This window comes from Python bivittatus, unplaced genomic scaffold (genome assembly GCF_059951505.1).
Source record: "Python bivittatus isolate LINGU-HERP-01145 unplaced genomic scaffold, Pbiv_v1 ctg000360_np1212, whole genome shotgun sequence".
NCBI classification, from domain to species: domain Eukaryota; kingdom Metazoa; phylum Chordata; class Lepidosauria; order Squamata; family Pythonidae; genus Python; species Python bivittatus.
Window position 1 is genome coordinate 26,064 of NW_028277069.1, and position 16,866 is coordinate 42,929.

Here is a 16,866-nt window from a genome sequence, read left to right on the forward strand (position 1 = left end):
TTTCCGATTGTAACATCTATTGACATCCCAATTTTTACATGCATTCTCCTGTGAAACAAGATTTCATATTCTCAAATATTAAATTCACATGCCTATCTGAATGAATAGTATGAAAGGAACTGCATGGTAATTCAGAGATTTCAGATATTCAAAATTTCAGCCTCTTCCAGGTTTCTAGATGTAAAGTTCTGTCTTCAATTTGGGGAGAGGTAGAATACCAGAAGTGATGGGGAAACACCTTTAATTGCTGTAGGATGCATACTGCTATGATATATATTATGGTGACATAATGTGGTTGTGATCCCATCTCAGAGATAAGGGGGACTCTGATTTTCTCTTATTTGCTAGGTGTCGAAGATTCCTGTTCTGCGTATTTCATCTATAATACGTCCAAGCAATGGTTCCACTCCAGAGTGTGTATCAAGTCCTGGATGACTGGACTTGAGGAATTGTAATTCAATTGTATTTTGGAAGAGGCTACTGAGAAGTGCAAAGAAAAGGGAACGATGGAGGGGATGGAGTCCTACGGACAGGAAGGGGAGGAAGTAAAGGAAATCACTCCTGAGGAAAGCATAATTTCTTAAATCCAGATATTGTCTTAATCTCCTATCTCATACTGACTCACATCTCAAATTGCTTAGTTAGATGTGGTAACATCCTTTCTATAATTATTCGCAATACTAAATGTTTTGTTTTACTATTGAAATATGTTTGCTTATAATAACTATTAAGTATGACATAATCAATAAACAAAACAAAACAAACTCAGAGCAAGAAAGGGAAAAATATCTACCTATCCATCTTCCTTGGTTATAAAAGAAATGGATTTATTGATCTTACATTACGTTATATCTTGGACAATATAGAGAATGTCAGATCTCCTAGATTTTCACTTTTAAAAAATAAGCTTTCTTATGGAGTACAGGGGTTCACCTTCACATTTTAAACTTCATCTTTGTGCTAATATTTACATTTGGTAATTCAAGAACATTTATGGGAATAGTTAGAAAATTATCCTTGGTTCATTTTAAAATGGGTCTCTCTGGTTGTCCTAAAAATAACTTGCATTCCAACAGTAATCTCTATGAGATTTCTTTGGATATTGTTGGGAAAAAGCATAAATCTGATAGAATTGCCCATCAATCCAAATTTCAGAGCTACAGGCAAATTAGAATGGTGAACACGCCCTTCACAAGAATAACTTAAGAATGAATTTCTCATTATGATCTCTCTTTCTCCTACTAGCTTAAAAACACAATAAAAGAAAAAGAAAAAAGTCATTTAAACATGTCTTGTTATCAGTTGTTCCTTGTTGTTTAAATCAGGCCTCAACACAATAATGTAACACTTGGGGAAGAAGATACATCCTAGGAGTCCGGCACTAGAGCACAAGATGGAGAAGATCTCCACAGCCACCATGGCTTTTCCCTTGGTGCTCAGGTATGTTGGAACAAAGGAAATCCACACACTGCAGAAGGCCAACATGCTGAAGGTGATGAACTTGGCTTCATTGAAGCTGTCAGGCAGTTTACGAGCCTGGAAAGCCACAATGAAGCTGGCAAAGGCTAGTAGGGCTAGATAGCTCAGGACACAATAAAACAATAAGGCTGACCCTTCATTGCATTGCAGAATCATTTCTTCAGTGATTGAGTGCATGTCTAACTCTGGGAATGGGGGAGAGGTTGACAACCACACCATGCAGATACTTGCTTGGAGGATAGAGCAGAAAAAGACAATAGAAATGGCCAGTCTTTTCCCCACCCATGTCCTCATCCGAGATCCTGGCTTGGTGGCCATGAAGGCGAGAGAAACAAGGATAGTTTTGGCCAACACACAGGAAATGGACACTGAGAAGATGAGACCAAATGCAGATTGCCTGAGGAGACAGGTCACTCTCCCAGGTTGTCCAAGAAAGAGCAAAGGGCAGAGGAAGCAGAAGAGAAGGGAGATGAGGAGAATGTAGGTGAGGTCTCGGTTGTTGGCTTTAACGATGGGACTGTGTTTGTGCTTAATAAACGTTCCAAGCACCCATGTTGTAGTGAGGAAAAATAAAGTAGCCACAGTGGCTAAACTGAGTCCTAAAGGGTCTTCATAAGACAAGAAGCTTATTGTTTTCACAATGCATCCATCTTTGTCATGATTTGCATACTGATCTTCAGGGCACTGAAAGCAAGCAACAGCGTCTAAAAAGGAAAAGTCTTATCAATGGGGATTCAAGAGAAAGATAATTTATTATTTTCATAGCTATCCTCATCCTGATGTGTATGTCTTGGGTGCAAAATATACAAGCTACAGTATGAAAATACCTTTGAATATCTCCCTATGTATATTTTGTGTGTTGTTAGAATTAAGACAAATATTACTTTGAATGCACACAAGGAAGTGTAGCATGGTGTAACAATATGCGGGAAAGAACTTTGGATACTGGGCCAAGAGACATTGCGAATGGGAGGGTCACATAAGAGACAGCACAGCATGCAGCTGGATAACAGCTGGCAGTGTAAGAAGCTTAGAAGAGAACCTCCCTAGTTTCTTCAGCTTTAAAGGATGGGGGAGGGGAGAATTGTATTTTCAGACTTGCCAGCTTCTGTCAATGTAGCTTTACAGTACAGTAGAATTAGCTCATCTGGTTGTGATTCCTTTCTGGTTTACCCTGCAAGGCCAACACATAGCCCCAGGAAAATCTCCATCCATTTTTAACTTTGTGTTCTTATTATAAGGGCTGTTCAAATGAAGATTCGACAATACCTCATATGATCATTTTCATATTTAAAAACATATTGATTTCAAGATCACAGTTCAAAATATGATATCTAAATGATATCTTTTCACCAAATTTTAAGTGAAAATGAAAGACAATGGAACAAGGAGGAAATTCCAAAAAGATCAATATATTACACATCTTTCAAGGGAAAACTATATCCCTTGAAGCATAATTTTCTGATACTTCAAGAGACGCATGTATCTTTTTTTAATTTAATCATTTTCTTTTCTTTCTTTCTTTCTTTCTTTCTTTCTTTCTTTCTTTCTTTCTTTCTTTCTTTCTTTCTTTCTTTCTTTCTTTCTGGTTTAAGGTAGGAAGTAATTTATTTCTATTCCTCATAACTTTTATCAGTTTCTTATTATTGTTAATTAAATGTTTCATTAGGTGGCCCTGTGTTCCTAAGAAGTAAAAATTTACTTCCATAAACTTCAGAAATTCTGATCTCATTGTATCATTTTGAGAGACTTCCTAATTTGTTGGTGCAGATTGGAGATTTCTGGCTTCCAGATCAATACCAACTATCTGAAATTTCTATCCAAATAACTACAGATCAATCTTTCCTCCCTCCCTCCCTCCCTCCCTCCCTCCCTCCCTCCCTCCCTCCCTCCCTTCCTTCCTTCCTTCCTTCCTTCCTTCCTTCCTTCCTTCCTTCCTTCCTTCCTTCCTTCCTTGTCATTGTAAAATATGTATTTTTTAAGTGTACAATCATTTCTGTATGTTTGCTGTTTTTGCTGATATTTCATCTTTAAAAAAAACAAGAATTCTGGAATCACTTCTCTTTTTGCTGTCTATAGTCTCTCTTCATTGCAAATGTTTCTGAACCTACCTTAAGATGCTTTTTTGGTTATGAAGCCTAAACAATTCCAGGATTTTTTTTAAAAAACTCTTACTAATTAAAACATTGTTGTCATTATTATGTAATCATCATAACATGTAATTCCATGCTTAGAGTCCTATAATATTTAATCACCTAACAAAATTGATTTCAGTGCCCCATTCATTTCCAAATAAAAGCTCATGAATAGACAACCTGAAAAACAATTCCCTGCAAGTGTTCAGCACAACAGACCCACAAAGATACCACAGTAACACATTTGTTGGAAATGAAAGGCTGTCTAAATTTTCAAATTCATCACTCTAACAAAATCAGAGGATTTCGTTAACTTACCCATCTTAATGGAGATTTTCCCCTCCGGGCATGGAACACAGTCATAGCAGCAGAATTTTTTCCCTTCATTCTTCCTCTTCTGATAACCAGGGTGACAATATTCATTGCACAGAGAAATGGGAAGGACCTAGTTATCAATATTAACATGTTGTAAGATGAGGGTTTATTGCTTTAAAGAAAAAGCATTTGTTACCCTGAACATGAAATGTACACCACTTTGACAATAAAAAGAAAAGGCCTGTCAAAAATTTTTGCAAAAGGGTACAAAAATAAATTGGATTTGAGAATGTATTTCAAGTCACAATTAGATATATTTCTGATCTGCACTCCAATCTGAATTTGTGAGCATAGCTGATCGGGATTTCCAGTTTTTTTAAATGGATTCATATTTGGAATTGAAGATGTGATATTTAATTAATACACCCATTTGAGCAGAAGGACTGAGTCAATCAAATTTCCTTTAGTTCACAGCGTCAATGAAGCTTCACTCAACTAAGGAAATATAGTCCCTTAAATGCATGGGGTTTTTTTTTCCATTATCACTTCCATTTCAATATTTGAGGGAAGTGTAATAAATATTGTGCAATTAACAATTAAAGTGGAAAGAATGTCATTTCTTAATCTAGTTAATCTTCATGGGCTGCCTAGTAGGAGAAAAGTAGATTTCCTAATGGTCATACCCCATCTGAGAATGATCATACAAGCTCTCCTTTGTAACCATACCTGGTTAAACGATCTGTGCCAAACTACCATGTCCTCATTTATATCTAATTCCTTTCCTTTCAGAGCATCAGGATCCACCTTTCCAACTTTTAGTCTCTGGAAGGTAGAATTGGGAAAGGTGACTATGTTTATGATATCAAATCCACCTTCCATCTTCTTTTGATCATAAAAAGTCAGGGGTTCTCCATGAGAATTATTGAATTTCATGCCTTTAAGAAATTGGTGGAGCTACATTATTGGGTTTAAAAAATGAAGAAAAAGAAAGAATAGAAGGCATCAGTAATTTTGTCTTAGCTGCACTGTACTGTTGAGGGAGAAACTCTGAAAACATGGAAAATCCATTTCTCCAGACATTTGACAACCTCTTTGCTGCCCTCTGCATTGGGGAGTAATAGGAAGGGCCAGATGCTTCTGCCTGAGCAATAGTCAAATGATGGATAAAGTGGATTCCAGTCTTCCACATCTTCTTGTTCCCAGTCCTTCAAGTTGTGCAGGAACCAGCATGTAGTGAACTGGAGAAATTATTTCCAGAAATCAGGTTCCCTCTCTGGTCTTCTCCTCATTTTCTAAGGAAGCCTCACAAGACTGATTTGCTCCTGACTTCCCACCCATTTTTCATTTGAGGTAATTCTGACAAATAGAAGACTGTTATGGACATGGTAAGGACTGAAGGATAACTGACTAGACTAAGTAGGATTCCTCTATTCTCTTAAAGAATAGGTGAAACACCTACAAAGTCACAGGGATTTGAAAACCAGGACCTGGATCTCAGTTCACTTAAGCCATCCTTGCATCCTGAAGATGCTCAGGGAGTAAAATGGAAAACAAATAGACATAAAGGTATGGCCATAATTTTATCAAAGGACAAGATATTCAACTTCACTTTAATAATCACTTCTTCTTCTTTAATAGTTGCTTCTTCCTTTTGGAATCATACAACCTAACTTTGTACTTTACTATTTTCTACTACAAAGTACTTCTAACACAAAAATCACCTGCCATGGTTGTGCACCTTCATCTTCTGATAATTTATGCCTCACCAAACGTCTGTGATTAGATCGAAGTAAGGAGAGAACATGTAAAGCTTGAGCCAACACATAGACAGCATTATAGATGCTATAGCTGTGCCCAGTCAACTGCATCTCAAAAAGAGCTCCAGGAACGTCCTCCAGCCTCTCCTCTCCAGTACAAGTGTTCTTGTCCAGTAATGTCGCAGGAGGAGATGGCAATAAACAATCAAACACTTGTTCCCAGAAAAGTGGAAAAAATCCATCTTCTTGAATCCAAGGAGGTTTTATCAACTGTAGGAATTCCTTGAACCCTGGAATTTCTTTTGAGGGAATTGTGAAAAAAATGGCACCATCAAAGAATTGCCGATCCCAACGTCTTTGCATTCCTGTTAATAAATAATCAATCTGGGCAGTCATGATCCATACCTTTCCCAAGGAACTCTGCTCAAGTCCAGGATCAAGCCAAAAAATAATACTAGTCACCCATACAATTGTCAAGGATTCTCCACAGATGATAAATGTATTAATGTTCTCATCAGTTATGCGGTCATAAATATTTTTCCCTTTCTGCAACATTTCAAATAATTTATCCCAGTAGGTTAAATATGGAATTCTTTCTGTACAAGCAGAGCAGATTCCATGCTGGGCAAGGAGGGGCTCCATGGTCTGCAGAAAACTTTCTCCATGCCGATTATCAATAGCAAGGAGCCCAACCCATCTCCACCCAAAAAGCTCCAGGAGTCGGATAATCCCAATGTACTGTGAGGACTCATTTGGGACCATAGAATAATAGAAGGGAATCTCAGAACCATGAATATCCTGTGGGGCAAATGACCCATATGTGAGCTAAAAGAAATTAAACACATATTACAGAAATATATCTCCATCAGTTACTATTGCCCCCCTCCCCAATTTGAGACCCTTATATTTGCTGACAAATTTGGTCAGAGTGTTGAGCTATGTGGTCATCCTTCAGAATATGATCAATTTTTGAGGGCCATGTTTTGAAAAAGAGGGGAGGAGGGTGATTTTCCTACCTTCCTCCTCCAAAATCCTACCTGTGGAATCTTGTAAAATTTTATAAGGTCTGCCATATAGGATGAAGTTTCAGAGCTAAGTCCTCCAATGACAGAAATGAGATTTTTCCTGGTGTCACATTTGTAGTTCGGGATAAATCTCTGTGATCTGAAGAGAAGGTCCAGGGTGGTCCGATAGGTCATCATTGCATTGTAGTAGCTGTCATGGATATGGAACCCAAGAGTGACATTGGACAAGATTTGTGGATTCTCATTGATCTCCTTCACAGCAAAGGCCAAGGAAAGCACATGCTGGTAGAATTTTGTTAGCACTCTGAAAACAGGATGATTTGTATGTCTTGTTAAATATTTCTAGAGGAGTTTCCTGGAACTCACAGAGGTGTTTCACTCCACCTACAGGCACAGTTGAGGATTGGCTGATCCACCTCTACTGCCACTGCAGTGTAGTTCCTGTGATTTCCACTGTTGCCGAATGAATCAAGGTATAGCCAATTCACCTCAGATATAAATTTCTCCTAATGAGAAATAAGATGACATCTGATCACATGTCACTCCAAGTATAGATCTAGAGGTTTAAGAAAACATGAAAAAGTGTATTTTCCTTGGAAAGTTCCAAGAGATTCTTGTTCACATTTTAAATTTTTATGCCAATCAGAAAAGCTGGCATTCTAATTGTACATTATATTTGGAGAGGAAAAAAATGCTTGTTATTTCTCACTTATTGCTCATGTTTTGTGTACCACAAATGTTTTTCAGTGCATTAAACAAAACTAAAGAAGCCAACATGATACAGCCTTGAGTAAATGAGTCCTAAAGCACTAGCAAACCCATAAAGAAGGAAATGGAGGCTGAGTGTTCTTCCCGAAGGAAAGCCATACTAGGGCTCAGCCATCTGGGTCAATGGGTGCAAAATGACAGGAAACTCTGAAAAAAGGAAAGTGAGGGATGAGGAGGCATCTGAAAGGGAAGGAAAGAGAAAGACATTCTGCTAGGAAGAGATTGAACAACTTGATAAAAAGATATTACTATGTGGACAAAGGCATTTAGGAAGAATGAAAGGGAAAAAATTCAACTGCTATGACTGTGTCCCATGCCAAGATAAAGAATTCTGTTTCATTAAGAACAAGCAATAACTTTATGAAATCCTGTATTCCATTATGCAGTATCTTTCATTAGAAAGGGGTCACATCATGAAAGAAAACAATCTACTTTTCACTCCAATTATTGCAATTCCTCTAATTAGATATGCCACAAAAGAGACCTAAGAATTCCTTACTCTGGATGTCCAAAATACTCCTGGGAAGGATGCTGATGAAATGAAACTTCATTAAAATGATAATCTGCCATAGATACCATCTCACCAATGATGAGGTCCCCATGCTGGTACCATTGATTTGGAACCATGACTGGATCACCTGGAAGACACAGCAGAGACTTCACTCTGAAGAGTGGAAATATGACAAGAAATAACATTCTGGGCAGGAAATGCTCTCTAAAAAGCGAAGCTCCACCAAGACCAGCTTCTCAACTTAGTCTATCTTCACCTGCCTCAAAACTCCTGTTAAGAGCAATATTTCATGCTAACAGTTAGTACTGTTTCTGCTTGGATCTGGTGCTAATACACAAGAAGATTTGAATCGTACTGTGGAGTGACAGCAAAACAACTTAGTTTGGGGCAGCTGAATTGACAGGACTTGTCTGTTCTTTTCTTCTACTCCCACATCTCCATGGGACAGACATTTCTTTATATATTTTTCATGTCTCTAATGTCTTTTTCAACTGTTTACAGCTTTGACCAAGGCAACACATTATTATCTTAGGAATAATTCTAGTGGGGATATAATTATTTCTTCAGTATTTTTTTCCCCAATGTTGACCATAACTGTTTTATTTTTTTAAGGAGTTGGATTATTATGTTCTAATTTCTTTTCTGTCTGTGACTTAATAACTGGAAAAGTTCAGATCTGATCTTCAATTCATCTCAAAGCCACTCTTCGTCTCTTAGAACTTTGATCATTTTCTACTTTTCAACCAGAATACTGTATGTTACCCTGTTAGTGCAATTTTCACAATAACGAGCCTGGAAGCACTTACACAAAGGGTATTTCAGTAGTAAAATGAATGGATCACTAGTATTACTTCCCGGTATTTCATGGGAAGAGAACATTGTTCTAGTTAGGATTTGTAGGCCTATTTATATTGTTATATGAGTAACACAAAAGGCACATCAGTTTAATCTGCAGAACTTGATCCACATCTGTCTAGAAGGGACCTGTAGTCAGCACAGGGAAATGGATTGTATTTGGTCAATACCAGTTAGATTTGGCACAAGGTGCATGCTTTTAGGAAAGCAGACATTGCTAAAAAATCCAGCCTATTTCCTCCTTTCAAGCATCCTTTCCTCCACTCCATCTGTCACCATGTGCCACGACTGACATCAAGTTGATGAATAAAGAAAAATTAACTATTTGAAATAAATAGAATCTTAACCCTTCAACTGAAACACAGAATTCAGAATTTTTTATTTTTTTTTTACAATCAAACACCAAATGCAAAACAAATGTGTAAAACGTGTTAAATTCTAACAGGATCCCATCCTGTCCAAGGGATCATGTACACTGTTTTTGTGTTTTCACAATACCTACATAGAACAGGGCTATCCTAAATATTTTCCAATGCTTCCTGTCCAAAAGGAGGAGAATGATGTAAAATTCAATCAATCTGCCTAGGTGTTTCCAAAAGAGAGAGCTAATGTATTTGAGATACATATTTACATATAAAAAAGTATCTCAGAACAAATTTGATATTTTATTAGATGGTTAAAAATGGCCTTTACAGAAGAAGAAATGTTAAAATGAATGTTACTCCTAGATTGGCATATATGTTGACACAGATATGTAGTGCCAATACCAATATGATTTTTAAAGAGACTGATAGGATTATTTGCGTGTGTATGTATGTATGTATGTAACACAATTTGGGTGCCACTCCATTCCAGATTGCCTCTGAGAGGTTTAGAAGGAAAGATTATGAATTAAGAATGGGGAATGGGGTGGGGATACTATAATAAAGGTGCCACCCATCAGATGGAGGTCAAAATCAACATCCTCTAAAAGCTTCATCAAATATCTAAGTATTTACAGCTTTGTAAAAGCTCAGCAGGAAAGAACTGGTCCAGATGTGTGAGGGCACGCTGTCCTACTTAAGAGGGACACAACTGAGATGGCCTGATGGTGGGGTCTCTGTAGATAAAAATCCATTTGTGGGAAATTCACAAAAAACCTTCTTTCACTGGCCTTATTGGATGGTCAGTTACATTTCAGAGTAGGCAGATGTAGATGAATAGGGAATGGCCGTGAAGGACAGGAGGATGAGCTGGTACCAAGAAAACAATCTGACAAGTGGGACTTTAGCCCACTCCAATAAATTGGTTTGAGGAAACATCTCAGACAGGCTTCTCCATAGTTCACACTAAGATAAAGTGAGGGGTGGGGTGGTGGGAGGGAAGCACATTCAGACATTCTTTTACAGAAAAGGAGGTAACTGGCAACCTAAATGTGTTTGTGTGAATGCCTTCTTGGTCATGGGCTTCCACCTGGTGATTCAGTAGAAGGAATGAGTTCAGGAGAATCCTTAGATAGCAAAGAAGGACTGTCTGTGAATTCAGATGGCATTTGGGTCCATAGCTACTATGACTTCCTAGATTTCCTCCTGAATCTGCTACTCCCCTTCCAGACCCAGCCATCTCCAAGCACAGGTTTAGGACCTCCACTGCAACATTTGTCTTGCTAGGGCCTGAGATACACATATGGGTATCATTAGTAAAATTATATTCTTCATCTTTGAATGACTTCACTCTGTGGCCTCAGATAGATGTTAAATAATGAAGAAATCCTTAGATAACGAATCATAATTGAATAAACAGGGCTTGACCCCTCTGTCCCACCTCCCCAAATTTGTACCAAATTTGGATGAGGGAGATGAGGCATACGGTATCTGGCATATAACAACAATAGCCAAAGCCCAGGTACTCTGAACCTCTGTTATCTGGAAACTTTTTTTTTTTTTAATCTGCACTCAGTCGTTACCGACTCTGCAGTGACTGCTTTTGGACAAGTCCTTTGCAGTTTTCAAGGAAGGGTGTTTCGGAAGTGGTTTGCCAGTGTCTCCTTCCTAGAGCAGAGCTCAGCTGGTGAGCGCAGGCGGCAGGGTTTCTGTTGCTTCGCGCCTTTTTCGGGCGAGCGCGGCTTCCACGCTACCGGCAACTGCTCCTGACTCCTTTTGCAAGGCGCTGTCAGCATTTTTCCTCCCACTGGAGTGAGAGTACCCATTTATCTACTCACGTAAGTTTTCGAACTGTTGGGTTGACAGGAACTGGGGGAGGAAGCAGGAGCTCACTCTGCTACGCAAAGGCTGGGCTCGAACCGCTGAAGTGTCGACCATTTCTGGCCGCCAACTTTCAGCGTCATTAAGCCGCTGAACCACTGTGTCTGGAACCTAGGGAGAGTGAACAGCTGGAAGAATAGATATGACATTTTCCATCTCCTTCTTTCTATCAGCCCTTTGACATCCTTCTTCCAGCTCTTCCCCACTCTACCTGTATTCCCATTTACAGATAATCCGTGGGGGTGATAGCAAAACCATATGGGGACAGGGTTTAAAACCACCTAAACCTCTCCTCCCAATACCCACCTTCCTGGCCTGCTTTGGTTAACTCAATATGCAGTCAATTTGATTCCTTCAAAAGGTATCCCAGACCAGTTATGGCAAAAAATGGGATGTTGTAAAATTCTCCAGATCATTAATTTAGGATGGTATAAATAGCAACAACATCAATAGTGCAATATTATTTCATTAAGTAATAGCTTTTCATAAGCAAAGGAAAATGAAAAGAAAAACAAGCATGGGGGTTGGGTGGTTTGTTGGAACCCAATTATATTATTGTCTATTCTGTATTTAGAATTTATATGTGGTGTTAGCTATTCAAAATCACTATGATAAGATGGAAGGCCATATATATCAAATAAATGAATAACTCTGCTCCAACAGCTATGGAACTTACATTGTATTTGTTTATTCTATCTTCTCTAAAAATTGACAAGTCTTTGAAACCGTTGTCCTCTTTGCCCCCTTTCATTTAATAATCAAAAGACATTTGGGGCAATCAGATGTTGTTGTCCAGAATGTATTGTTACATGCTCATCATATTTTATTTGAAGCAGAAAAAAAAAATTAAGGTCCATGGCCAGAAAAGTAGGTACAACCCTAAAACAACACATAAAAGCAGGCTCAATTACAATAAGAGCTATAAAACTACCATATTGACCTGCTGATTAAAATATACATGTACTATGAAACAAAACAAAACAAAATAGATAAATAAAAGTACAATTCAGATAAAAGAATAACAGGACTTGCTCATGACATCGTTCCAAGATTAGGATACCTTAACCCTTCTTTAACAAGAGCTGCTGCTAAGAACTTCTGAGGGTGATCTGCTGTGATATCTATAACCCCATGGATTGCCAGAGTTGATTTGTCTGACTTAGTTGATTTGGTGAGTGTCCTCTTCCTCTCTCACCACTCCATGTGTGTCCCTCCCAAAGCTGTGTGCTTGGTGCAAAAGGATGACCATCCCAGATAAAAGGTGATCACTGATCTTTGGTCAAAGCTATATAGTAGATGCACTCCTCTGCTAGAACCTCCAAACAAGTGCAAGGTCCATATTTTATTTCTTACTAATGATTACAGAATTCTCTACCAAACACTATGGATTTGGCATAAAAAGTTTAAAACTTTTCAGGTTATTCAATCAATTGGAATAATTCTTCTATATTTCTCAAAGAATCTAGGGCACCTATGAAAATGCTCGTGGACTATAATATAGCTTGAAATTCTTTAAAGAGCTTGGAATAATTCCTAATAATATCCTAGGGAAATCTCTATGATAGTTGTTAAAATGAACATTACTGCTAGAAGCAAATCCATCTCAATGCCTGTCACTCTGGGGTAAATACAAACAAGTACACTCACTTAGACATATACTGTACATGCAGAAATCTGTCCCTCCCCCACCTTATCACCATAATCCAATAATAAAAATATTCATGCAATTTCTCATTTCTTTCCCTGTGAAACACACTTCTTTTTACACTTTATTCTCAATAATCAATTCAAAGAGTCCATTAATTTATCTTGTAATATCTGGGTTATATAATTCTTCCAGCTCAACAATATAATGAGATAAAGAATAGGAGATTACTTAAACATTCCTTCTTATCAGTTGTTCCTTGTTGTTTAAGTCAGGCCTCAATACAATAATGTAACACTTGGGGAAAAAGATACATCCCAGGAGCCCAGCACTAGAGCACAAGATGGAGAAGATCTCCACAGCCACCATGGCTTTTCCCCTGGTGCTCAAGTACGTTGGAACAAAGGAGATCCACACACTGCAGAAGGCCAACATGCTGAAGGTGATGAACTTGGCTTCATTGAAGCTGTCAGGCAGTTTACGAGCCTGGAAAGCCACAATGAAGCTGGCAAAGGCAAGGAGCGCCATATAGCTCAGGACACAATAAAACATAAAGGCTGATCCTTCATTGCATTGCAGAATCATTTCTTCAGTGACTGAGTGCATGTCTAACTCTGGGAATGGGGGAGAGGTTGACAACCACACCATGCAGATACTTGCTTGGAGGAGAGAGCAGAAAAGGACAATAGAAATGGCAAGTCTTTTCCCCACCCATGTCCTCATCCGAGATCCTGGCTTGGTGGCCATGAAGGCAAGAGAAACAAGGATGGTTTTGGCCAACACACAGGAAATGGACACTGAGAAGATGAGACCAAATGCAGGTTGTCTGAGGAGACAGGTCACTCTCCCAGGTTGTCCCAGAAAGAGCAAAGGGCAGAGGAAGCAGAGCAGAAGAGAGACAAGGAGAGTGTACGTAAGGTCCTGGTTGTTGGCTTTGGTGATGGGACTGTCTTTATGCTTAATAAAAGTTCCCAGCACCCATGTTGTAATGAGGGAGAAAACAGCAGCAACACAAGCTAAGCTATATCCTAAAGGTTCTTCATAAGACAGGAAGTTTATGCTTTTCAGGAGACATCCATTTTTTTCTTGGTTTGCATATTGATCTTCTGGACATTGGAAGCAAGCTACCATATCTGAAATTGAAAATTTCAAAACAAAACAAAACAAAACAAAAAACAAAACAAGTCAATGTGGATTTATGACTAAATAAACTGGCCATTTGCAGGCCATCATTAATATTGATTTTAATATCCATCTTACTGTAGATCTGTATAAATATCTATGTGATTGTCTCCCCAACCAAACAACTTTGGTTCCATGTGGAATGGAATATTATTTTGAGTCCATAAATCTAAATATAATTCAACCCTAGAGACTAATCCCATGTGTTTGTTTTTTTCCATAAAGTCTGTTTGTTTTTTATACAACTAAGGCATACTTTGTCTTAATATGTTAATTTCATTTAATCCTCTGCATATTAATAATTCATTATAGCTTTACCTTTACAAAGAATAAGTTTATTTTTTTCATATCTTCATTCTGATGAAACATGGATTGTGCTTAAAGTTACCTTGAACATATCCAGAATTAAGTTCATTATCATATGAATTACAAACCATTCAACCATAGATTCCTACTCTCATAATATCATTATTATATTCGTTCTTGTCGTTCAGTTTGGGTCAATAAAAAAGTTATATTTTTATTTAAAATAAATATTTTGAAAAAAAAATTAGAAAAATGCAGGATATCTTATTACTGATGAGAAAGGGGAAATTGTGGAAAAGAATGATATGATTCGACTTTCCACAAAAACTCCATAGGAAGAATAAATCTGATGCTGCAACTGCTGAAATCTGTGTTGTTTTCTTTGAAGAAGGTAATGCTCTTCAATTTTTCTTTAACTTTCTGTGTAATTCCATATGTTGTAAAATGATTTTATATTTGAACCAGGGAGTAGTCTTTCTGACCTATGAATCACCTCTTCATCCTGGAATAAATTAAAATATATGCAAGGTCCTATGTCAGGAATTTGCTGACCTTCCTGAATATTCTGTCTTATTGTCTTTTTAGTATCCCATTGATCCCATAACTCTGTTAAGTGTTAGGAGAGTTATTAATACCTAGCTTTTAAAAAAAACCTAGGTGGGTCTAGGAAACATTAGAACCCTCCCCTTGGCCTGTGGTTGGGTTCTGACTAGCTTTGTTTCTTTTTAGTAATTTTTATTATGATATTATAATAACATTATTACATTTTAACCCTCTTACTTCAGAATAGAATGTAAGCTCTTAGATTGCTCCTGGACTGGAATCTCACATATGCCAACTAAATAACAACAATGGTTTTCTTGTTCTGCATGGCACTAATAAACCAGAAGAGTTATTTTATTTTATGCCCATATGTTCAATCCCTGACTTGTTTATCTCACTCAGTTTCCTGAGAAGGATGGAAAGACAAGAAAGTTAAGTAATGAAAGAATATCCATAGTTCTGCCTGTTATTGATTTTTATAGTTACAAATATCTAATATCTAGATTTTTATCTTCTGGAAAAGATAAGAAAGAAAAAAGAAAGAAAGAAAGAAAGAAAGAAAGAAAGAAAGAAAGAAAGAAAGAAAGAAAGAAAGAAAGAAAGAAGGGAGGGAGGGAGGGAGGGAGGGAGGGAGGAAGGAAGGAAGGAAGGAAGGAAGGAAGGAAGGAAGGAAGGAAGGAAGGAAGGAAGGAAGGAAGGAAGGAAGGAATACTGTCTTGATCATGAGCTGAATAATCAAAACCTATTTTGCTTTGGTAATTGGATTCCAGAGATTTTCTCCAACAATGTTACTATTCCCTTTTTTAAAATAATAATAAAATGAAATCCATGCAAGAGGAGAGCCAAGCAGTTCTATGGAAATAGAAGTAATTGTGGATTTTTCTAAGCTGAAAAAATGATGCAGAAATGGAAAATGAAATTGAATGAGGACAATATGAAGCTGAGGAAAATGGAAATTTATCGTAGAAATTTATCCAAAGTAGGTTTTTAGTTTCTTTTGTAAGATTTTTATTACTGTTAAACTGAACATTTGACCTTCCTCTGTAATACTTATTTTTCGTGATTCTCTGAAGTTCTCATTTACTAATGAAATTTTAGAACTGCTCATATTATGGGATTCTCCACCACCATTCCTTTCTAATTCAAATATCTCCAAATCCATACTGGATCCACTCTTTCTTCTGCTATCTGTAACATCTGTTGATAGAAACATTCTGTTACATTTCAAGTTCATTAGGGATTTTGCCGGGCTTGTGGCTTGACAAATTTTAATTTTGATTTTAAAAAAGCTCCCAATGTAAAAACATGCTTCATCCAAAGTAGTTTTCAATTTATTTGCTTATGCTAATATGTAACACCCTTTCTTTTGGCCCTATAGTTATTGAATAATGAATCAATCGGATTCCTTTATATCTCCATTCATTTCACAAATAAAACTTCATGAACACACAACCTCAGCAACATGTTTTATACAAGAACCCAAGATAAATAAATATATATATAGAAACATCTTTACAACAAGTGAGTTCTAAATGTAAATCAGGATTAAATATCAATGGTATATGTATAACAAGAAAATCAGAGGCTTCTGCAATTTACCTGTCTCATTAGATATCTTCCCTTCTGGGCATGGAACACAGTCATAGCAGCAAAACTTTTTCCCTTCATTCTTCCTCTTCTGATAACCAGGATGACAATATTCATTGCACAGAGAAATGGGAAGGACCTATAGATTGTATTGAAGAGTTGGTTGTTGAGGATTTAATAATCTGCATATCTAAGTCAAATCATTCAAGTAAATCAAGTGACTTTTAAATCAAGTGTTCCACTGACAATAAAATGTGAACTACTCCTAACAGAAAAAGATTGTCCTATAAAAGGCCATGTGAAACAGTTCAACCCTGAGTCATATCTGCATTTTAATTTGGAGATAAAATCCAATGCTCTTCAGATATGCAATCTATTTGGATATTTTTATTAGAACTGATTTGAATATCGAGTTTCAGAACTGCATTCAAATGGGGATTTTAGCCCGTTTATGGATTGAGTTCAAATATTTTATTACAAGAGATGATCAGTCACGTTTCCTTTAAATCACAGCT

General features: G+C 37.3%; 2 protein-coding genes across 2 annotated transcripts; both read right to left on the reverse strand.

Moving 5' to 3' along the window:
- Positions 1-1,281: 1,281 nt before the first annotated feature.
- Positions 1,282-6,885, reverse strand: LOC148215358 (vomeronasal type-2 receptor 26-like). Its single transcript, XM_088143620.1, has 4 exons — positions 6,724-6,885; positions 5,651-6,511; positions 4,656-4,751; positions 1,282-2,163 (listed from the first exon to the last, which is right to left on the reverse strand). The coding sequence occupies exons 1-4, from the start codon at positions 6,883-6,885 to the stop codon at positions 1,282-1,284; spliced, it is 2,001 nt and encodes a 666-aa protein (XP_087999746.1).
- Positions 6,886-12,964: 6,079 nt separating this feature from the next.
- LOC148215359 (vomeronasal type-2 receptor 26-like) lies at positions 12,965-16,478 on the reverse strand. Its single transcript, XM_088143621.1, has 2 exons — positions 16,364-16,478; positions 12,965-13,866 (listed from the first exon to the last, which is right to left on the reverse strand). Exon 2 carries the CDS (start codon positions 13,862-13,864, stop codon positions 12,965-12,967), a length of 900 nt encoding a protein of 299 aa, XP_087999747.1. The 5' UTR covers positions 13,865-13,866; positions 16,364-16,478.
- Positions 16,479-16,866: the final 388 nt, after the last annotated feature.

Excerpts from the sequence above, each read along its gene's own strand:
- LOC148215359 (XM_088143621.1), bottom strand. The coding sequence starts at position 13,864 with ATGGTAGCTTGCTTCCAATGTCCAGAAGATCAATATGCAAACCAAGAA.
- LOC148215358 (XM_088143620.1), bottom strand. The coding sequence starts at position 6,885 with ATGACCTATCGGACCACCCTGGACCTTCTCTTCAGATCACAGAGATTT. Across the intron at positions 6,512-6,723 it reads AATTTTACAAGATTCCACAG|CTCACATATGGGTCATTTGC; the intron begins GTAGGATTTTGG and ends AATTTCTTTTAG. Across the intron at positions 2,164-4,655 it reads GGCACAGATCGTTTAACCAG|TGCCCTGAAGATCAGTATGC; the intron begins GTATGGTTACAA and ends GCTTGCTTTCAG.